Consider the following 24,719-nt stretch of genomic DNA (forward strand, 5'->3'; position numbering starts at 1 on the left):
TTTTTTATTTTTATTTTTTATTTAAGTCAGCAATTACAAATGTTGTAGCTGCTGAGTTTTTTAAATAAAAGAACACCTACCTGTCCAGGGTCCCAGCGCTGTGCTCACCCAGACTGCTTCTTGGGTTTGGGGGGGTTTGAAGCTTTATAATGGCGTTATGCTTATCCAGAGCCATTTTCATCTGTGTTCTCCAGTTTTGTTCCTTTCAATGAAAGAAAGCGTTCATTATGCAAATAAGCCCATAGTTAATTGATTATGTAAAGATCAGAGGTGACACACTAATTTCTTCTATATATTCTCGAAGTCTAGTAAATGTCAGGCATTAAATTTATCTGAAAGGGTTATAAATGACCTTGCCAATGTAGGCCAAGGTTCAGCGTTTAGGTTAAGGTATGTATTACTGCACCACTTATTACCAGATTAATATTTATAATGCATCGAATCTCAGCTGAATGGTAATAAACTTCATAATTCATTTCGGCAGTTTGATGGCCCACACACTATGTACAGTTCTATTTTGCTGTTACTTATGACATCCTCCCCCGTTTTGAATATGAAATGAGGCACACGCATGTTCAATGGATCTTCAGTCTTTTCTACAAATATGGTGAAGTGGAACCTAATATATAAAATGTAAAAATTGTCCATCTTGTCTGTAACCTGCATTTGAAGTTAAGCCGTGGTTAATGGTTGCTTGCAGGGTTGGAAAGATCCCAGAAACCAGAGATCTAAGGTAAACTGTAGAACTAAGGTCTTGTTTTCTCTTTTCTGTTAAAATTGATGGAAGCACAGGATACCCCTTATATCCATGTAGTATAAAAATTGAAAGGCCACTGTGTTTGGCAATTCATACCTATACATTACATTAGTGCTTTGCCATTTATTTTCAAGGGCAAATGCGCTGCAGAGAAGGACCATTTACAATTAAAGCACAGGTCTTTTTGCAGAGGTTTGACACACCCTATACTAAATCAGAGCTCATACACCTTGCTGATTGCTCTATCTCTGACTTATGTTGGACTTCTGCTCCACAGAAGAGAACAACTGCATGTTGGCACCATGGATTTGCTGCGTTTTATGTTTTCCCATGGTCCACAGTCAAAAACATTCCTATCCTAAACTATTCTACTTCCACGTTCTGGAGAGGAAAGTTTAAACTCACCTAACTGCAGCAGCTCCTCAACTCTGTACTTGGACACATTGGCTTTTTATGGAGTTGAGTGTAGGAGCTTTCGAAAAAAAAAATGCCTCAAGTTTAGGAGCTGGAACAATCAGGTTCAGGTAAGAAAAAGGTGGGGGGGGGGGGGGTGTCTGACGGGCAGCTGAAGCACAGAAGATTTTTCAATTTTTTTTATTAAGTTTTATACATACAACACAAAAACAACAGACAGCTTGGCACAACACCAAGTCCGATATACGGCCAACATGGCCGGAAATACCTTTTACCCTTGCCCTCCACCCCCCTCCCTCTACCTCCATTACTCCCTTCCCCCCTTCAACCACATAATAAATGCATAGGAGCGAAAGCTTTTCCAGATTATATTATATTGATGGGTTACATACATCCAGACTTTACCCAATTTCAGAAGAAAGTTGACCTATCACACAGACTTGGGTAAACCTAGCACTAACCCACTGTTTGATCAGACTCGTACCATGCTCTCCAAACTATTTAATATTTCTTGCCACAGCCTCTAGCAATGTATGTAGCCTTGTACAGAGGGGTCATTGCATTTACCAACCCTTTCCAGAAGGCTACCTCTGGAGCCCCTGTTTTGTTCCATTTAAGTAAAATAGACTTTTTTTCCGTAGAAAAGTAGGATTGTAAGTAACGTCCTGAGAGCCCTTGAGAGGACAACCTCTTCAACCAAGACCAGGAGACACACATTAATGGTCATTGGTACCGACACCTGCAACACCTCAACTATGCAGGAAGTGACCTCTGACCAGAACATCTGGATCTGGGGGCAACCCCAAAACACATGATGTGCGTCAGCAGTCCGAGGAGACAGAGGGGTATATTGAGGCCAATCTAGCTGGGGTATAATAAATTCTGCATCAAAATTTAAACTGAATAAGCCTATCCCTTGCTGCTACTAAATGATGAAATGGGTGTTCCCACATGTCGTCCCAATCTTCCCCTTGTATGTATGGCACCTCAACCGCCCAGCGTTCTCTACACTTAAGTAATTTCTTGGGGCTAACTTTAAACAGGTCTTTGTATGTCACCGAAAGTGGCTTGGGCAACTCTGTCATAAGTAGTTCTTCAAATTTGGAGGGAAAAGATTCAACACCCCCCTCTTTAAACTGTGTCTGAAATGCGTGTCTCAGTTGGAGATACCTAAAGTACTGAGAGTTTGAAAGGTCATGACTAGTTTTGAGGGTGTCAAATGTCAAAAGTTCTCCATCCTGTGTAATATCTTTGAGTAGTTTAAGGTTTTTCACTTTAATGCATAGAATTCATTAAGATGAAAAACCAAGAGACTTTACAACCCCTTTAATTGCTATCTATAGATCACCTGACACTTTATTTTTTGTATATGACCTATCAGCAAGAGCTGATGCACTAAACGTCAGGTGACCATTCCAACAGGGAAAAAGTCTTCAGTGCCAAGGCATGCCCTCAGAAAATTGGCGGTTTGTACAGTTATTAACGGTGAATAAATATTTATCATTCTAACCGTTGTTGGTCTGTTTCTACACTAATTTTAGCTATAGTATTGTAACATTACATTGGTGTATTATATGATTAGTATTCTCTGCTGTGTATGTATATGGTTCTTGTGTTAGTTTGGATTGCCATAACATTTGTATCAGTTATTTTTCTTTTGGTGTATATGGATATGAATAAATTCATTTTTAAACTAAGATAAATATCAAACTATTGTGCTGAGCTGTACGGTTATTTAAAGTCTTTGAGGAATGATCATTAAACTGTAGGTACTAGTGTGTGTGTGTGTTGTGTGTTGCAGATTGCTAGGGAAGATTTAGGTTTGCCTTGAAAGCTGAAATTCTTTTATGATACAGTGGACATTGTTAAAATCTGTTCAATTATTTTCTGTATCCTGTGTATTCTATGTTACTAATAATGATATCGTTGCTTTCAAGCGGTAAGTCTTTTTATTATTTGTTTAGAACAAAGCAGCTAGTACGTTGTGTTTTTTTCTTATGTGGAAGGATCACAAATGTAAGGCTGGTGGGAGGATCACGATTGATCGCTGTCGTCTATTTATTTATGTGTGTGTGCTGGATATACAGTATATAGGCAATGGTGAGCTTGCCTGTTAGAAAGCCCAGCATACTCTACCACCATTGTGCCAAGGAGGCCTGTTTTGCAGGGAATTGTCCTGCTGGGGATGGCTGCATTTTCCTGAGAGTGACAACTTTGGACTATGCCTTCATATTGTGTGTAATATAACTACTTGTATTATCCATCGGAAGCCTGTGTAGTAGGGGTGACAAAATAGGATCACAGTTTGGAGATGGAGACAGTGTATTACAATACAAAAGGTCCCTGGCATATTTACATGTAGTCTGCAAAAAAAACTAACAAATCTGTTTCAACTACTCAGGTAAAAGCAGAGGATTTTAGTTGCATACATGTGGAAGCCATATTGTAATGTCGAAGCACCTCTGATAAGTGGGGCTCCCAATGCTAAACTATCTGAGCTCCCAGCCAATGAACATATAACAATGCACAAATAGAGAGCAGGCTCATCCGGAGACATCCCCGTCCTTCCTAAAGGCACAACACACCAGAAAACCCAGACATTGCCTTTGCAAGCCAAGTAAAGACGTCCAGTGTGTTGTAGAGTGTTGTCATCTGTTAAGGGCCCATTTATACTTGTAAAGTGCATATAGGTTCTTTTGGTACTGCAGTGCAACACTGTGAAATGCACATAGCATACATTGGTGTGCGTCACAAAAAAAAATGAAATTTTTCATTTTGGCTGCTTTGTGTACAAAAAAATAAGTAGGGGAAAACTGCAGGGAAAAATTTGGACTGAATGTGAATATCGCTGCAAAAGCTGGTTGTTTTTTAACCTCGTAATCGGCTATTCATTTTTAACTTATTATTGGCTGGAGTTCTGCTTTAACTGCTTAAGATCTGCCCTATAGAAGTTTTACTGCTATAGGGCAGCACCTCTGCACTGGATGACGTATGTACAGTATCTAGCAAAAGTGAGTACACCCCTCACATTTTTGTAAATAATTTATTATATCTTTTAATGTGCCAACACTGAAGAAATGACACTTTGCTACAATGTAAAGTAGTGGGTGTACGGCTTGTGTAACAGTGTCAATTTGCTGTCCCCTCAAAATAAAGCAACAAACGGCCATTCATGTCTAAACCACTGACAACAAAAGTGAGTACACCCCTAAGTGAACCTGTCCAAATTGGACCCAAGTAGCAATTTTCCCTCCCTGGTGTCATGTGACTTGTTAGCGTTACAAGGTCTCAGGTGTGAATGGGGAGCAGGTGTGTTAAATTTGGTGTTATCGCTCTCATACTGGTCACTGGTTCAACATGGCACCTCAGGGCAAAGAATTCTGAGGATCTGAAAAAAGAATTGTTGCTCTACATAAAAATGGGCTAGGCTATAAGATTGCCAAGACCCGAAACTGAGCTGCAGCAAGGTGGCCAAGACCATACAGCGGTTTAACAGGACAGGTTCCACTCAGAACAGGCCTCACCATGGTCAACCAAAGAAATTGAGTGCACCTGCTCAGCATCATATCCAGAGGTTGTCTTTGGGAAATAGACGTATGAGTGTTGCCAGCATTGCTGCAGGGGTTGAAGGTGTGGGGGGGGGGGGCAGCCTGTCAGTGCTCAGACCATACGTCACACACTGCATCAAATTTGGTCTGCATGGCTGTCATCCCAGAAGGAAGCCTCTTCTAAAGATGATGCACAAGAAAGCCCGAAAACAGTTTGCTGAAGACAAACAGCTAAGGACACGGATTACTGGAACGATTTTCTATGGTTTGGGGAGACCAAGATATACTTATTTAGTTCAGATTGTGTCAAGCGTGTGGGGCAGCAACCGGGTGAGCAGTAGAAAGACAGCGTGTCTTGCCTACAGTCAAGCGTGGTGGTGGGAGTGTCATGGTCTGGGGCTGCATGAGTGCTGCTGGCACTGGGGAGCTACAGTTCATTGAGGGAACCATGAATGCCAACATGTACTGTGACTTACTGAAGCAGAGCATGATCCCCTCCCTTCAGAGACTGGGCCGCAGGGCAGTATTCCAACATAATGACCCCAAACACACCTCCAACAATCACTGCCTTGCTAAAGAAGCTGAGGGTAAAGGTGATAAACTGGCCAAGCATGTCTCCGGACCTAACCCCTATTGAGGATCTGTGGGGCATCCTCAAACGGAAGATGGAGCGCAAGTTCTCTAACATCGACCAGCTCTGTGATGTTGTCATGGAGATGTGGAAGAGGACTCCAGTGGCAACCTGTGAAGCTCTGGCGAACTCCATGCCCAAGAGGGTTAAGGCAGTGCAGGAAAATAATGGTAGCCACACAAAATATTGACACTTTGGGCTCAATTTGTACTTTTTCACTTAGGGGTGTACTCACTTTTGTTGCCAGCAGTTTAGACATTAATGGATGTTGTGTTGAGTTATTTTGAGGGGACAGCAAATATATACTGTTATACCAGCTGTACACTCACTACTTTATATTGTAGCAAAGTGTCATTTCTTCAGTGTTGTCACATGAAAAGATATAATAAAATATTTACAAAAATGTGAGGAGTGTACTCACTTTTGTGAGATAGTGTATATGACCTTTTTGTGAAAGAATATCAATATAGGCTATGAGTAGATGCCAGGCCACTCTGTACTGCTTGCTGCAAATGATTTTGTGCCCCCTAGACTATGTTCACTACTGGTTAGAAAGGGCACTCTTCTATTTTTTTTTCATCACATAGAACAAAAATATACAAAGAACAAAATATCTCCCATAACATTCACCATAAAACATCAAAGTTTTGAAACCATGACCTTCAATCCATTCAGTTTAAAGCTTAACTAAAAGACAAAAACATTTGTTTATAGAGATGCAAATATATTATAAATACAGCCCCCCCCCCCCTTTTTTTTATATGTAATCACATTCCCTTTGTTCTCAGCTGCATATGTGCTGGGGGAGGAGAAGCAGCAGCACACTGAATTTTTCAGTGAATGACTGTGCTGAAGCAATGTGTCAGGACAATTCTGATCATTGGAGGAGAGCAGGCTGAGTTCCCAGCAAAGTTGGAGAACTGACTGCACTTTGCGCTCCTGCTTAGTGTGGTCAGTTTTTAATAGGAAAGCAGAGGGACTGGCAGGAACACCAGGGATTTCACGCAAAGGAAGCAATACAAAGAACAGGATACTTTTGGCATACAAGTACATGGTACAGCAGGGACATAACAGGAATATGAAATGCTGGGGTAACAAATACTTTAAAACACACTCACAAGTATTGGTGCTATTTTCCGCCACCAAGGTAACTTGGTAGGATATTGATGGACAGAGCTTGGAGGGGTTATCACAGACTGGATTTTTGCTTCTACAGCTCCTACAAAGATGGAACAAAGCACACATTTGACTTTTTAGCCTAGGGGATTGGATTGGAACATCAAATAATATATATGAAGTTCCGTGTTAAGCTGTGAATAGGGCTTAGTTGCAGTAAGTGACAGAGTGAAAGTTTTTTTTATTCCTTTTGGTTTTATCATGAACTTTAGGGAGGATCATGATAATTCTATAGGTAAAGTAGAGCATTTTAAGGCACCGTATTTCTAAGTGAATATGAACTTTTCAATGGAAAGCAATGCCGATCATCTGATTCCACTGTGCTTTAACCTTGCTTTAGAACAAGTAATAATGTAGAATTGTTCTAGAACAACAAGAGAAGACATACCATCGGGTTAGCACAGCTAACGCATTGTGCTATATGATTTGTGTTTCTCACACAATAAGATATAATTAAGCAATCAATGTAGGTCAGACGAGGAGTGTATAATTGAGCAAAATTGAAGAGCAAATAACAGTGTTTATGAAATTGTTTTGCTACTTAAAATAAAAAATGCAGAGAACAATAAACATAAACCCTGTTGTGTTTCCATGGCCAGTTTTGATGTTGGCAGTAGTACATCTGTATTCAATTTTAAGGCCTAAATGAATAAAATGGCAGATTTTTACCATATGTTGTGATTAGAACTAATAGAAGCTGCCTTGTGTGAGCAGTAATCGGGAGAGCTGGACCACTGCTCTCACACCGAGCACAAAGTTCTTGATCTCCAGCACTGCACAGTGCTTCAATCAACCATGCTCATACGTTCTAAGTAGCATTTATTACTGTGCGTTGGGGTACTGTTGAGAACTGCAATGAAGTGTCTGACCTCTGGAAACCCAAACCACTACTTTGTGTCTACAATTTTATGTACACACACGTAGTAAGAATAGCAACACACTCATGCCCTATTCTTAAAGCGGAGCTCCACTCAAAAGGGGAAGCTCTGCTTGTCTGCCTCCCCCCCCCCCCGGTGTCACATTTGGCACCTTGTGGGGAGGAGAGGGGAGCGGGTACCTGATTTTGACAGATATCTGCTCCCACTTCCTGCTGAGTTTGCCTTAGGGAACTCAGCTGGAAGTTCGGCACTTGCTGCAGCCGGCCTATTGAGAAAGCACCGAGAGCTGCACTTTCTCTTTTCTATCCACGGGTGCCCCTATTAAAGCAGAATTAAACCCATCAATTTAACGGTTTCCAAAAACAATTACAGTCAAGGTATGTCTTGAATGCTAACTACCACAATTTCTTATATTCTAGACCAGGGGCGGACTGACCATTCAGGCACTCGGGCAGTGCCCGAGGGCCCCATGCCACTAAGGGGCCCCATCAGGGTTGCCAGCCTCAAAAAAAAAAAACAGGGACAGTATGTAAAAATCATTTATTTATTTTATTTTTTTATCCAAAGATTATAGCTGCCCCGCCTCTCCAGTACCTTTGTGCTTATGTGTATTGTGTGTGTCTGTGTGTGTGTGTGTTTGTGTGTGTGGCCCCATAATCTCCTATTGCCCAGGGGCCCCATAATCTTCTCCTATTGCCCGGGGGCCCCATGAGTAGTCAGTCCATTCCTGCTCTAGACTGAACTGCCAAACCATCAAATTGCTGATGTCATAACTGATCATATGTACAGCACCATGGCAACTGCAGATCAGAGGCTAAGGTGGCAGCTTCCTTGTATTAATGGATAGAAGGGTTTAGTACTGCTTTAAGAGAAAATCTTTTTATCATGTAACATTCCTTATCTGTATTTTTCTCCCTGTTAGCTACTTTCACATTGGGGCAGACGGGCGCCAGCGGTAAAGCGGCGCTATATTTAGCGGCGCTATTCGGCCGCTAGCAGGCTTGTTTCAACCCCCGCTAGCGGCCGAAAAAGGGTTAAAACTGCCCGCAAAGTGCCCCCGCAGCTGCGCTTTGCCAGCGTGTTTGCAGCACTGCCCCATTGTTTTTAATGGAAGGGGGCGCTTTAGGAGCGTTGAATACACCGCTCCTATAGTGCTGAAAAGATGCGGCTTGCAGGACTTTTTTGACCGTCCTGCAAGCGCCCTCACTCCAGTGTGAATGCCCTCGGGCTTTCATATTGAAGTGAATTGAACGCTTTGCAGGGCGATTTGCAGGCGCTATTTTTAGCGATATAGCGCCTGCAAAGTGCCTCAGTGTGAAAGTAGCCTAAGATTAATGTTTAGGAGTGTTCAACTTAGGCCTGCTCCAGCTGTTGACTGGTCTTTTCTCTAGGCATGTTTTTCTGTCTGTCCAAGCTTCTTTTCACTGAAGTAAAGGGTTAATGATGCTAGGCTTAAAGTGATATTAAAGTCTTGTGTTTTTTTTTTTTTTTTGTTTAAAAATAACAAATGTGTGGTTTTGCATAGGCCAGCCCAGATACTCCTCTTTTCAGGTCCCTCACTGGCACTCCTGGTACTTTTCTCCTGCTGAGTGCCCCCACAGCAAGTAGCTTGCTATGGGGGCACTCGAGCCAAGCCTCTGCTCTGTGTGCTTGGCCCCACCCTATCTCCTCATTGGCTCAATTACTTTGATTGGAGCCAATGGCACTTCACTTCTGTCTTAGCTAATGAGGAGGGAGAGTCCAGTACAGCTGATACCTCACTGGATCGAGATGGAGCTCAGGTAAGTATTAGGAGGCTGAGGAGGGCTGCTGTGCACAAAGTTTTTATCCTAATGCATTGTACGCGAAAGCTTCTGATTGATTCCTCCCCCCCCCCCCTTTTTAGGATTCCTTCTTCTCTGGGACTTTTCCTAGGAAACATTTTGATTTTTAGTTGACTACATTAGTTGTTGGTCTACTTTTCTCTTGTTTGGGTAATATTTTATTTCCACCTATTTTTTTGTGGATCGTTGTACTGATTGGGGCCCATAAATACTTCAGGTAGCATTTTTTTTTGTCTTGCAGGTTATATTTTCTGTCCTGGTCTGGGATAGCAGATTGATTCCAAGTGCCCTTCCATTGGTTGCCACAATTTCTATATTGATTGGCCTTTCTTAATCTATCCTTTGTTTAGGTATTTATTACTACAGGTACTTTTGTAGTATGATCTCCACATCTGTTGGATCGATTAGTCCTCATCTTGGCTGCTTTTGGATCTGCCAACTATTTAAAGTGATTGTAAACATTCAGATATGAATTTTTTTTTTACAAGCCTGTCATACTTACCTGCTCTGTGCAGTGGTTTTACACAGAGCAGCCCCAATCCTTTTCTCGTGTCCCCTGCCGGCGCTCCTGGCTTCTCCCCCTCAGAGTTCCCCTATAGCAAGCCGCTTGCTATGGGAGCGCTCATGCATGCTCGCTCCCATGCTGCTCTGTGTGTTCTTATGACGCACAGAACGTGGCTCGACCACCCTCCCTCACTGGCTGTGGTTAACAGCAGTGGGAGCCAATGGCTCCTGCTGATATGTCTAAGCCACAGAGGAGGGAAAGAGCCTCATCGCTGGATTGAGATTGGGCTCAGGTAAGTATAAGGTGGTGAGGGGGGGAAGCTGCATACTGACTTTTTTTTTTTTTTTTTACCTTATTGCAGAGAATGCTTTAGGTAAAAAAACTTTAACCTTCAGAAGCATTTTAAGAATGTCTACAGTTGCTGCGTTTCTCAAAGTACAATAAAGGAAATAGGATGTTTGTACTTACCTTACCATTAGCTCTTAGACCTCTTGCACACCGAGGGCATTTTGCAGGCTCTATAGCGTTAGAAATAGGGCCTGCAATCCGCCCTCAAACTGCTACACCATTGTCTCCAGTGTGAAAGCTCGAGGGCTTTCACACCGGAGCAGTGCGCTGGCAGGACGTCAGGAAAAGTCCTGCCAGCAGCTTCTTTGGAGCGGTGAAGGAGTGGTGTGTTTACCGCTGCTCCCCATTGAAATCAATGGGCCAGCGCTGCAATAGCGCCGTTAAAACGCAGCTATTGCGGCTTATTGTGGGCGGTTTTGACCCTTTCTCAGCCGCTAGCGGGGGGGTAAAAGCGCCCCGCTAACAGCCGAAATGCGCTGCAAATCAGACGGTAAAACGCTGCTAAAAAAGCGCCGTTTTACCATCGACGCTATGGGCACGGCAGTGTCAAAGCCCTCTTATTCTGTTTGATCACAAAAGTTAACCATGATTGTTGGAGGTGGGGTTTTTCGTTTGTTTGCCAGTATCTCAACCTCCTGTAATGTGGCAGTATAATCCGACTACTTTTAAAAAATGTATAATTCCTGTGTCCTTCATTGGACAAAAGTTGTATTAGAAATGCTAAGGGTGTTTTTTTTATATTGCTCACTGGCCATCTTTTATTGTTAATTCTAACGTGCAGAACCATTCAATCCTTTTATTAACTGTTATTCTCTACTGTTAAATATTAATTTATGTTTGCTTTATATCCTACCGTGAAATGCTACGGAATGTGATGGACCTATTATGTATAAAAGATAATATGAATGGGGATTTGGGCTTTGCTCTTGGCTTATCATGCAAACAGAATCCAGCTTGTCCAGTCCCCAGGGGCTGAAATCACTAAAAGTTTTGTTTACTAACTCTAATAACCACAGAGATGCAGTAATGCTGTTGTACAGTTCCACATTCAATTATTAAAGTGGACCTAAACACTGACATGGTCCCTTCTTAAATGCAGCACATTGTGGTAATTGGTAAACTGCAGCAAAAAAGGTTTTTACATACACCTAACATTCACAACAAGCTTGGTCCATAAACCAGTGGTCATAAACCAGGCAGTGTGCTCAGGCAGAGCCTCTTTTTGCCTAGTTATGCCAGGCATGTAAAACTGATGATTTATGGACTGGATGTGGCCCTCTCACAACTTTGTTTTTTGGCTTCCTTTACACTGAAAAAGGCCCCAGTTATCCAGTTTATAAAGGCTTCAGTTTATGAATATGAATTTTTATAATTTTGCATGTGAACACCTCAAGGAGTGTTTTATGTCCTATTCTGTTGATAAAATGTAAGTTGTGGCCATGTTTTTTTTTTTTTTTCTTTAGTTTAACATACCTGGGCAATGTAGAGCCATACAATTGGGGGTTCTGCCTAAACACCCTTCTCCATTGATGGCTGCACTAATGTTACTCCCTTGCCATGGCTAGATCTGAGATTAGAAATTGGATCAAGCTTGTTAGTGGGTGTTGGCTGCAAGAAAAAAAAGTGTTTTAGACCTCATTTACAGTGGTGTTCTCAGTAATACATACTAAATCAGATGTTTTGCACAACACGCTTACCATGGTGCCATTCTTTTTGAATGGTACCCCAACGCACTGTTACTGTAGGGGGCAATACACCTGCATTGCAGTGTACACAGCTCTGCAGTAAAATATAAAGTACATCTGATCTGATATATAGTGCATAAAGGTGCACTGCCAGCCTATTCAGATGAATTGGCTGCTTTAGGTAATGTTTTGCATTCATGCAGCAGATTGTGCAGGGGAGGGCTAATACTCTCCTAACAACCTAGCATATCTGGGAAGATATAAACAAGCAGGTTTTAAAACAGGGATTGGGTCTACTGTCTAAAATTTTTGCATATTTACATTGGCCCAGTTTGAACTAATGTAAGTACTGTATGTATGTGCTATACATGTGGGATCTCCGTGGCAACTTCAAATGTTTGATCTCCACTAGCTCTCAAACTTTAAAATGAATCTACAAAAATCAGAAGCAGTAAACCTCAACATCCCCCAGGCAACGGTGGACATGCTTCAGCACCACTTTCAGTTCAACTGATCCTCGGGACGCCTAAAATACCTGGGGATCACACTCACGCCTAAAGTGAGACATGTTCCAAACCAACGTTCCCCAATTTCTGACCTAGACTAGGAGAGAGTTGATGGCATAGTCCACTAAATTACAGTCCTGGTCCAGAAGCACTTCAAATTACTAAACTCCCCTGCCTACTCTATTTATTCCAAAAAGCTAATTTCTGAACCAATTATGGAGTGAATTTGAGAAATTCCTATGAGACGCAAGGCATACAGAATCCAGCAGCAACTCTTGACCAGGACCAAAAATGTGGGTGGTATTGGTCTCTCTGACACATTCAGATACCACAGGGCGACACGTCTCGGATCTTGAGCTGGTGTATTTCAAACACGACAAAGCAATGGGTTTAATTTAAGCAATCTTTTTATGATTGCATACTAGGCAGCCTCCCTTGGTTGTAGTTTGAAACCCCTAGCCAGCTTCTCCGTCATCTGATGATTGGAGTAACAGTAGCTCTAGTAAACTCGTTCAGACCTTTGGTGATATCGGGCACTCATCCCTCTGGGCTAACTTTACTAATCACCTGATATCAGAAATATAGGGTGATGCACATTTCCCAGGATGGTACTTGGCTGTCCCTAGCCAGAATTGAGTCAATGTTTGAATCTCCTCTTCCAGTATGGAAATTAATGCATTTTATCACCCACAACTGAGGAATGGCAACAATGCTACCCAACCCATTGGAATTTGAAAAACTATGTCCGGATGAAGAGATGATTCCACGGTCTATCTCAGTCACACCGCATATTGTCCCCCCCACCAAATTCAACACCTCCTAAATATCTTATATAGTGGGAATCACACCTCTAACTTCCTTTACTAATAACAGCGTAACAGAATCCTACAAATGACCCACAAGATGTCGGTTTCATGCAGTGTTCAAGATACACAAAATACTTTCTAGATGGTGTATGGTATCTAAAACTCTACAAAAGCTATATGCGCAGTGTGTACCACTCTTCTGGCGATGCCTAGAGAAGGAGGGTACCTTGCTCCACATCTTCTGGTCCTGTAACAAGCTGCAGGGCTTCTGTTTAGGTTAACCATTGGATTTTCAAATTCACTGATATCCGCTACTAGATGATGTGGGGGTATTTCTCCTTCACCTAACCCCTCTACCTCTGAAATAGTATAAACACTCATTATTGATACATTTACTCAATGCCACAAAAGCATGTGTTACAGCATGCTGGAAAAAAACATCCACACCACCCATGAGTCTGTGGTTTGCAATTACTGAAATGAAACACATGGAGAGGCTGATGGCCTTGGCCAACCATATGGAGGGACAATTTTACCTAACCCCAGAAGCCACCTAGCTAGGAGAGAACAATGGTAATCATGTGCGAAGAGGGACCGCCAGCCACACCTTCCTACCTAGAAAAGATAGAGAGGAGAGCTGCGCCAGTAGGAATATGTATATTCGCATTGGTAAAACAATAGTACACATAAGGTATCTCCAGCCCTATGAGCATCTCAGCTGTTGTGCCATAGGTGGCATTGTTTTAAACCGAAGCTGCTGTGTGGGGAAACAAAAATATTGCTGATCTGAAGTTTAAGGAATAGAAAAATCTATGAAAGTTTTTCTTCTTTCTGAGCCCATTCTGAGTACACCATCGAAGTACAGCTACGAATTTGTGAGACGCTTAGGGTGGTTTTCAGCTACAAGTCCGGTCCCTGTGTGTTTCCAGTGGTCATCACTGCAAGCTAAAGGTCGTGGCTGGGTTACAGCCAAATGCCCTTTTTTGCTTCTGATACAGTGGTTGGCACTCTTTTCAATGCATGGAGTCACTGTGGTGTCATTGAAGGACTGCTTTATATGGACTATTGTTTTACCAATGCTAATATATGTATTGCTACTGGCGCAGCTCTCCTCTCTATCTTTTTCTCTCTATTTTTCCCACATCTGTGTTTTTATTATTCTCTATTTTTAGTCTTGCGCAGTTTTTTTCTTTTTCTATACACCTTCCTACCTACTTTTGCCACAACTCTAATCCCACTCTCTTTCTGCCCATTTTTTATTTTTGTCATTTGGATGCCTTGGGCCTATTTCAGTAGTAGCCCAGTGACGAGCAAATGAGCTCCCAGCGAACAACGGACTGCACCCATTAACCTCCACTCAATGCCTCCTAGTGCCTATCGGATGTATGATTGAGCAATTGGAAACTGTATTCACTAATATTTCAATCTATATTGTGCCCGTGCAGATTCTATATACCCATTCTTATTAATATGATATTGTATACCTTGATCTTCAATTTTCAGCTCTTTTGTCTTTTTTTCTTTTTGCTTTGTACAGTGCCTTGAAAAGGTATTCATACACCTTGAAAATTTCCACATTTTGTCATGTTACAACCAAAAATGTAAATGTATTTCAAAGTGACATATAATTGTAAAATAAAAGGAAAATTATAAATGGTTTTCAAATTTTTTTTTACAAATAAATATGTGAAAAGTGTGGCATGCATTTGTATTCAGCCTCCTGAATAAATATTTTGTAGTACCACCTATCGCTGCAATTACAGCTGCAAGTCTTTTTGTTTTTTTTTCTACCAGCTTTGCACATCCACAGAGTGAAAGTTTTGCCCATTCTTCTTTGCAAAATAGCTCATGCTCTGTCAGATCGGATGGAGAACATCTGTGAACAGCAATTTTCAAGTCTTGCCACAGATTCTCAATTGGATTTAGGTCCGGACTTTGACTGGGCCATTCTAACACATGACTATGCTTTGATCTAAACCATTCCATTGTAGCTCTGGCTGTATGTTTAGGGTCGTTGCCCTGCCTGAAGGTGAACCTCAAGTCTTTTACAGACTCTAACAGGTTTTCTTCTAAGATTACCCTGTATTTGGCTTCATCCATCTTCTCATCAACTCTGACAAGCTTCCCTGCCCCTGCTGAAGAAAAGCATCCCCACAATATGATGCTGCCACCACCATGTTTCAAGGTGGGGATGGTGTGTTTAGGGTGATGTGCAGTTTGCTGCCACACATAGCGTTTTAGTTTTAGGCCAACAAGTTTAACTTTGGTCTCATCTGACCAGAGCATCTTCTTCCCTGTGTTTCCTGTGTACCCCACATGGCTCCTCGCAAACTGAAAACGGGACTGCTTATGGCTTTCTTTCAACAATGGCTTTCTTCTTGGCACAGTTCCATAAAGGCCATATTTGTGGCGTGTATGACTAATAGTTGTAATGTGGATAGATTCTCCAACCTGAGCTGTGGATCTGTGCAGCTCCTCCAGAGTTACCATGGGCCTCTTGGCTGCTTCTCTGATTAATGCTCTCCTTGCCTAGCCTGGCCATTTAGCTGGACGGCCATGTCTTGGTAGGTTTGCAGTTGTGCCATAGTCTTTCCCTTTTCGGATGATGGATTGAACAGTGCTCCGTAGATGTTCAAAGCTTGGGATATTCTTTTATAACCTATCCCTGCATTAAACTTCTCCACAAACGTATCCCTTATCTGTCTGGTGTATTCCTTGCCCTTCATGATGCTGTTTTTTTCATTAAGGTTCTTTCACAAACCTCTGAGGGCTTCACAGAACAGCTGTATTTCTACTGAGATTAAATTGCACACAGGTGGCCTCTGTTTTTCTAATTAGATGACTTCTGAAGGCAATTCTTCCACTAGATCTTAGGGGTATCAATGTAAAGGAGGCTGAATATAAATACATGCCACACTTTTCAGATATTTTATTTGTAAAAAATTTGGAAAACCATTTATCATTTTCCTTTTTACCTCAAAATGATGTGCCACTTTGTGTTGTCTATCACATAAAATCACAAAAAAATACATTACGTTTTTTGGTTGTAACACGACAAAATGTGGAAAAATTCAACTGTATGTAAGGAAAATAAATCAATAAATAAAGAATTAAAAAAAAACTCCCATACCTAAGCTTTATAAAAGTTATATTAATAGTTTTTTTAATAAAGTTGATAAATTATATTGTCCCTTTTTTAACTGATGATTTTGTTTTGTTGCTGCTGTTAGGTGTATGTGGCTTTTCAGTCGATGCTGATTGTCATTGTGGGTGCTGTACCAGAATATCAGATTGAAAAGGAAGAAGGTCTCAGTGATGAAGACTTTATCAAGCATGTCCGATATGCAAACAACTTCACCTCCATAGTATCTGAGGCAAGTATCATTTTGAATGCTTGAAGGGAGCATAGCAGATAAGAAATGTAATTTCTAAATTGTTAATTTCTTAGCCTTATCATTTTGTTAAAAGGTAAATGTACTGTATGAGCTAGTATTGTGTCTGTGTCCCTTTGTTTAACCTACATCAGTGCTAAAGGAAAACTCTACATTCAACCCTGTTTTATGTACTGTAATCTATCGTACACTTACCATAGCCACATTATAGTGTTTGGTTATTTGCATCCTGCAACATTTTTCTAATATAGGGTTTCATTAAGTAAAGATTAAGCAGAAAAAGAGATTAAGCACCAAAATACGTTTTCATTTGGCTTAAAGTGGTGTTCCACCCCCCCCCCCCCCCAAAAAAAATGCATGAATGTGCCTTAAAAAAAATAAAAATAAAATTTGGATTTTTTTTTTTACTCACCTCTAAATGGCGGTTGCTAGGGGGTCCTTCGTAATCTGCCTCCTTCAGTGCCTGGGCTCTTGACCTCACTTTGGTGCAGCTCTGCCCCCTCCCTCTTGTCAATCATCTGGGACACGTGACCGGTCCCAGATAATTGCGCGGCCAATCACAGTGCGCGGTGCCACTTGCGCATGCGCAGTACCACTCGCGCATGCGCAGTAGGTGCCCGGCTGTGAGGCCACAGCTGGGTGCCCATAGTTACAATGCCGACGCTGCCGAATGGAGTGGGAGACGGGCGGGGATTCGATCCCCCGCATCACTGGACCCTGGGACAGGTAAACGTCCAATTTATTAAAAGTCAGCAGCTGTAGTATTTGTAGCTGCTGACTTTTTAAAATTTTTATTTTTTATTTTTTTTTAATGGGAACACCTCTTTAAAGTGGTTGTAAACCCTTACAAACCACTTTGACCTACAGGTAAGCCTAGATTAAGGCTTTCCTGTAGGTCCAAGAAAAATCGCCTAAACCTATACGGTTTAGGAGATATTTACCTGAAGACAGCCACCACTGTCTATGGCGCACGCGTCGTAGACAACGGTGCGCAGGCGCACTGGGTAAGCCGCAGATCGCGGCGATATGCCGCGAGTGTTGGCTCCCGTGCGCATGCGTGGGAGTGACGTCATCGCTGCTCCGGCGAATCACAGCGAGACCCACGGAGACCCACCAAGAAGATGGACGCTCGGAACTACAGGGGACAGCGGTGATATCGCTGGCTCCTGTGTCAGGTAAGTGACACATAATGGACTACTATGCGATGCATAGCAGTCCATTATGCTTTACCTTTGCAGGGAATCAAAGAGGAAGTAAACTCATCAGGGTTTACTTCCTCTTTAAGGGTCTATTTAGAAATGTTTTCACATTGGATTTGTACAATTTTCATTTGTGTTTCACAATTTTTTTTCAAATGAATCTGAATAGAAAGATGTATGAATCGCGTGTGAAAGTTATAGGAATCTTGTATGAAAATATTTTTAAATAGACCTCGTAATATTTTTGGAGTAATCATTTTACATTTTTTTTTTATTTTTGTTGTGAATGTATAAAACAATAAATAATATTATACATTTTTGTTGAAATAATTGGGCAAATGCTATTATGTTTTTAGTAAATTCAAAATTGTATTTTACATGAAATACGTATGTGTAAAATTTTTGGGGAAAATATAGGTCTGCGCAGTAACTGTGTGTGGAGGTTTTAAGCAACTCAATTGCCTTTTTTTTTTCTTTTTTACACACTCATTTACTCTCATGTGTTACAAGGCATACAATACTTTTAAAACAGTTAATCTGACATATTCTGCAGGTGAATATTCCTGATTCTTGTGTCTTAAATGATTAATTCCACACCTGTTTGGTGACAGTCACAATCACTAAATACTGTATATAAATGACCAAATTCCACCCACCGTTGCAGTGCCTTTAGCCTCCAATCCTCAGTCTGCCCGTGTTTTTTTATTTTTTTTATTTCATTTTCCTGATGAACTTTTACTAAAAAGCCTCCCAAATGCTGTTCAAAGAGGTGTATCTCCCTCCCTTAGTATAAACGTTACTATTGGGAAGGCCCCATAATATCATAATAGAATTTAAGTCCAGTGAGGAATGGGGCCAGGTCACTAATCCATTATCTTTGAGGCCTTTGCTAGATAGGCAAGCAGTTGAATACTTGGATGGATATAATGGAGCATTGTCCTCCATCAGAGATCAGTTTTTACTTGAATTCTACTGAATTTAATCTGTACCGCTGCTTGAAAAAAGTACCATCCAGGAACTCGCAGCTAATTTTAACCTGAAAAGATCCAACCGGTTCATTCTTAGTAATGGCAACCCTCACCAGTATAACCCCCCCCCCCCCCCACCTTGCTGGTGTCTGCAGGGCTGCTGTTAGAAACCTTGGGGCCTCATACAGATAACCTGACACAGGGTCCCATACAGCCAATGCTTCAGTTATAAATGAACACAGTCAGTGATTGCTACCAATCACTCATTGCGTTCATTAAGGAAAGAAAGGAGTGGTAAATATGACATATTTACCAAAGGAGGGAAGCCAACAGCACTGGGAAGAGTTGGGGGGTGGCACACAGGAGGCCCTAAGCAGCATGAGGAAATGGATGGTGCACAGGAAGGGTGATCAGTGTGGTGGGGGAGTAATTTCTGAAACTGATCCTTTTTTATGGCTCTCTCTGCAGCAGCTAAGCCAATGGGAGGGAGAGAAGCCAGCTTTCAGCTGCTGCAGAGAGAGCCATACAGAGGATTGGTCCCAGTAATTGCTTCCACTGCTGCACCGATCACCCTCCGTATCCACATAAAATTCACCCCGCTACCTGAGCCCCCCCTGTTAGCCCAGGCATCATACAGGAGGACTGGTGGTATCCCCTTATCTACGCCCCTGGGTTTCTGACCCCAATTGATGCCCTGTGTCCATTAGGCCCCTTTCACGCTTGTGCAACCTGAAAGTCATGACTTTGACACAAAATTGATGCGATTTTGATGCGACTTGAAGCAATGCCTGTATAATGTTGAGGTCTAGGGCCCTTAAGTCGCCTCCAAGTCAGACCAAAGTAGTACACTACTTTGAAGTCGCTCAGATATGAATGGTAGTCATTGAAAATCATGGAGTATGACTTGTCATGCGACTTTGAAGTCCCAAGTCGAAGGACAAGTCACACAAGTGTGAAAAGGGCCTTAGTTAACATGCCACAGGTTTTCAGCTGTCATAACATTTTTTTTAAAAGTCTAGTCTTCATTTTTTGGTACTTTACTGTGTGAATGTTATTCGGTTGTGTTTTAGCCTTTTAGCAATGAGCACCTTGTACTTTTGGATACTCCAGTTGTGGTCGCTATGATTGGTCATAGTGATCACATGATAACGATGTAAACAAACTGTCATGAATGGCTTTCAATTCATGAACAGTTTGCTTATGGCTGCGATCTGTGATTGGCCCAAAGCAATTACATGGTACCTGGCCACCTGCACCATGTGATGATCTGTAGCCAATCACAGATAACAACCATAAGGAAGCTGTTCACAAATGTCAACCCATTCGTGACAGCTAAAAGTTTTGCTTTTACAGTGATCATTACTGTATAAGCAATAAAAGTGTAAAAAACTGATCACTCAGTGTAGCTATGGTGACCTTGAACTGCTCTGATGACAGTCACCAGTCAGTATTCCTGATCATCACCACACAAGTAATATGCTGACTCTGTACTGCACTGATCGCAGTATGTAAATTAAAAAATCACCTGACTTGAATCCGATTGAGCATGCATTTTATTTTCTGAAGACAAAACTGAAGGGAAAATGCCTCAAGAACAAGCAGGGACTGAAGACAGTTGCAGTAAAGGCCTGGCAGAGCGTCACCAGGGATGAAACCCAGTGTCTGGTGATGTCTATGCGTTCCAGACTTCAGGCTGTAATTGACTGTAAAGGATTTGCAACCAAGTATTAAAAAGTGAAAGTTTGATGGATGATTGTTAATCTGTCCCATTACTTTTGGTCCCTTAAAAAGTGGGAGGCACATATACAAACTGTTGTAATTCCCACACCTCAAAAATAGCCTCAAATTAAATCTGAAAGGCTGCAGTTAAAGCACATCTTGTTGGTTTCATTTCAAATCCATTGTGGTGGTGTATAGAGCCAAAAAAGATTAGAATTGTGTCGATGTCCCAATACTTATGGACCTGACTGTATGTCAATCCTTGAAAGACCAGTTTAAGCAGGTGCTCAAGGTTATCCCTGATCAGAAGGCCCAGGATTTAGCCAAGCTACCAGGTGCCTTTATGCTTTGCAATAGACACTATGAGAGATTCTGTTCTTCAGGCCTTGCGCCTTACGCTTGACCTGGTACATATGCATAGAATACTATAGTTGAAATATTGGTCAGCCGAAGCGCCTTGCAAAAAGCTGCTGCCTAGTTTTCCTTTCCGCTGTGAACGACTGTTTGGGGATGATTTGGATAAATACATCCAAAAATATTCTAGCGGAAAGAGTACTTTTTTGCCAGTTAGGAAAAGGAGTAAATGTATTTCATGTAAACAAGCTCCTTCTCCAGTGCCAGGGGCATGAGCCTCTAGGCAGTCACTACGGCCTCCGCCATCAGGTTTAAGAGGTAAACCTCAGGGTCAACCCCAGGGACAAAATAAGTCCTGGGGGAGGAAGCCTACAAAACAAAATACTAAAGCCTCCTTATGAAGGGGCACCCCCACTCGCTCGAGTGGGGGGAAGACTCATGCAGTTCTCAAGGGTCTCGCAGGAAGAGTGTAGAAACAAGTGGGTGACTTCCTCAATAGCTCTAGGGTACAAGCTATAATTACGAGAGTCCCCGTCTCCTCGTTTTCTCAGATGAAATGTTCCCAAGGATCCAGAGAAAAAGAAGTCTCTCTTTCAAGCATTGGACCTTCTTTTGTCTCAAAAAGTGATCTTGGTGGTCCCCATGCAAGAGCAGGGATTGGGGTTTTATTCAAACCTTTTCACGGTGCCAAAACCAAATGGAGATGTCAGACCCATTCTAGATCTCAAAGATCTAAACCGGTTCCTGAATATCCGCTCTTTTTGCATGGAGTCAATCCGATCAGTAGTCTCCACCCTACAAGGAGGAGAACTTCTGGCGTCAATTGACACCTCCATGTGCCTATTTTCCCCTCTCACCAGAAATACTTTTCGAGGTAGAAAATCTTCATTTTCAGTTTGTAGCTTTGCCTTTTCGGGCTAACTACTGCACCTTGAGTGTTTACAAAGGTACTAGTTCCTCCTCTAGCCAGATTAAGGGCCCAAAGTATAACGATTATAGCTTACCTAGATGATCTGCTCTTGATAGACCAGTCAGTAGCCCGTTAAAACCAAAGTATGGTCACCACAGTCAACTACCTGGCATACCTAGGCTGGATTCTCAACCTAGAGAAATCTTCCTTAAAACAATCAAGGAGATTAGAATACTTGGGTCTTATCATAGATACAGCCCAGAAAAAGGTATTCTTGCCCCAGGCAAAGATCGGTGCCATAAAGGAACTGATTCAGGTGGTTAAAGGAAAAAAGAATCCTTCTATTCAGCTTTGCATGAGGTTGTTGGGAAAGATGGTGGCTTCATTCGAGGCTGTTCCTTATGCTCAGTTTAATTTGAGGCTGCTGCAAAACAGTATCCTATTAGCTTGGAACAAGAAGGTCCAAGCTTTAGATTTCCCAATGTGTCTGTCTCCAAAGGTGTGCCAGAGCCTCAGTTGGTGGTTGATAACCAAGAATCTGCCAAGAAGGGAACATCCTTCCTTCCAGTTAGCTGGAAGGTGGTACTAGATGCCAGCCTTTCGGGTTGGGGAGCAGTCCTGGAAGAGGTGACTGTCCAAGGGAAATGGTCCAAATCAGAAATGGCCTTGACAATCAACATTCTAGAGATTTGGGTAGCGTACCTGGCCCTGAGGGCCTGGACGTTCAAGTTACGTAATTGTCCTGTCAGGATCCAATATGACAATGCCACAGCTGTGGCTTATATCAATCACCAAGTGAAAAGGAGTGAATCATATCCTAACTTGGGCAGAAAACCATGTACCTTGCCTATCGGCAGTCTTCATTCCAGGGATAGAAAATTGGCAGGCGGACTATTTGAGTCGCCAGCAGTTCCTGGGAGAATGGTCCCTTCACCCTGAGATCTTCCTGGCAATATGCCGAAGATGGGGGACCCAGGACATAGATCTGTTTGCGTCCAGGTTCAACAAGAAGATCGACAACTTTGTGTCAAAAACAAGGGATCTGCTAGCATGCGGAACAGATGCCTTGTTGATCTCGTGGAATCAGTTCTCACTGATTTATGCATTCCCTCCGATTCTGCTGCTTCCACGACTTTGTCGCAGGATCAAGCAGGAAGGGAAGTTGGTGATTTTTGTGGCCCTGGGTTGGCCCAGAAGATCTTGGTATGCAGAGATCATAAGGATGGTGGTAGGGGACCCACGGACCATACCACCATGTCCAGACCTACTCTCCCAAGGTCCCGGTATGCCATCCTACCTTGCAAACGCTAAATTTAACGGTTTGGCTATTGAGACCCACATTCTGAAGAAGCGTGGGCTGTCAGGTTCAGTGGTATCTATCTTGATTAATGTAATTATAGAGTCTGGAAGGCATATGTTTCCTGGTGTGAATCCAGAGGTTGGCACCTCAGGAAATATGTCATCAGTAGAATCCTTGACTTTCTGCAAATGGGGTTAGAGATAAAGCTGGCCTTGAGTACTATCAAAGGCCAGGTCTCGGCCTTATCGGTATTATTTCAACCACTTGCTTCACATTCTGTGGTCCGTAACTTTATACAGGGGGTATTGTGGCTTAATCCACCGGTTAGGTCACCCCTGAACCCTTGGGACCCGAATTTAGTTACTTACCTTTTTTAGCTAATACGACATATTCCCTTGATCCTTTTGACAAGGAAACTCATTTTTCTGGTAGCCATATCTTCTGCAAGAAGGGTATCAGAGTTGGCTGCTCTTTCTTGTAAAGAGCCATATTTAATTATTCACAGGGATAGGGTAGTATTGCGTCCTCATCCTAACTTTCTATCGGAAGGTAGTGTCAGGTTTTCATCTAAATAAATAAAAAAAGGTGATCAGCGCAAACTATATATCATATATTACTACAAAGATGGAATATCCTTGTTTGATATGTATTCTACCTCATAGATAAAGTGCAATAAATCAATAATTATACCAATACTAATGGTGAATCCTAATGCAAATTGCTGCTGTGCATGCAGTTATTTAGCTGCTGTGCAAATTGCTACTGTGCAAACTACGCAAACAAATTATTTGCTGTGCATGCAATTATTTAGCTGCTGTGCAAACTGCAAATAAATTCTTTGCTGTGAATGCAAAGGTTTTCATCTAAACCAGGATATTGTTATGCCTTAATTTTTTCCAGAACCCTGTTCTAGAATAATCACTACATTCTCTTGATATGGTGAGAGCAGTCAAAGTCTACTTGAAGGCGACTGTTCAGATTCGAAAAACTGATGTTTTGTTTGTGTTGCCTGAAGGTCCTAAAGGACAGGCAGCATCAAAATCTACTATTGGATCTACTAAATGGATTTTGCAAGTAATTGCTCAAGCTTATGGTTTGAAGAGGAAGATTCCACCCTCTCAAATTAAAATGCACTCCACCAGGGCTGTTAGTGCTTCATGGGCAGTGCATCACCAAGCCTCCATGGCTCAAATCTGCAAGGCCACAACTTGGTCTTCAGTCCATACATTTACCAGATTCTATCAGTTTGATGTAAAAAGGCATGAGGATATGACCTTTGGGCGCAGTGTGCTGCAGGCAGCAGTATAAGTCCTCTGGTCTCATGGTGCCCTATTTTTGTTGTTTCCCTTCCCTCAGTTGGCATTGCTCTGGGACATCGCACATAGTAACTACTATGGCGCTGTGTCCTGTAATGTACGATAAAGAAAATAGGATTTTTATAACAGCTAACTTGTAAAATACTTTTCTTGGAGTACATCACGTGGCGCAGAGGTCCCTCCCCTCTTTCTGATTACACGTGTATTGCTTTGCTACAAAACTGAGGTACTCCCAGTAAGGGAATGAGTTATATAGGGAGCTAAACTTCCTGTCTAGGGTGTGCCAGTGTCCATCACCCAAAGGTGGCCTATAACCCACATAGTAACTACTATGGCTTTGTGTCCTGTGATGTACTCCAAGAAAAGGATTTTACAGGTAAGCTGTTATAAGAATCCTATTTTTGTGAAGAGGGTGTTGAAATCACAAGGGAACATTTCCATCCATTTAATAATGAATACAAGTTTTTCATCTTTAGTGAAGCGA

The 24,719-nt window shown here is 42.0% G+C and overlaps 1 protein-coding gene across 4 annotated transcripts in view; it reads left to right on the top strand.

Annotated features, from left to right (window-relative positions):
* Positions 1-24,719, top strand: part of LOC143930192 (solute carrier family 22 member 15-like) — a 539,229-nt gene that overhangs the window by 78,769 nt on the left and 435,741 nt on the right. For all 4 annotated transcript variants that reach the window (XM_077454241.1, XM_077454242.1, XM_077454243.1 and 1 more), the window contains exon 2: positions 16,308-16,451. In XM_077454241.1, the coding sequence (XP_077310367.1) occupies positions 16,308-16,451 (144 nt within the window). The remainder of the gene's footprint in view (positions 1-16,307; positions 16,452-24,719) is intronic.

The sequence above is a fragment of the Lithobates pipiens genome, unplaced genomic scaffold (genome assembly GCF_037356315.1).
Source record: "Lithobates pipiens isolate NorthernLeopardFrog02 unplaced genomic scaffold, aLitPip1_a1.2 Scaffold_25, whole genome shotgun sequence".
Taxonomy (NCBI): Eukaryota; Metazoa; Chordata; class Amphibia; order Anura; family Ranidae; genus Lithobates; species Lithobates pipiens.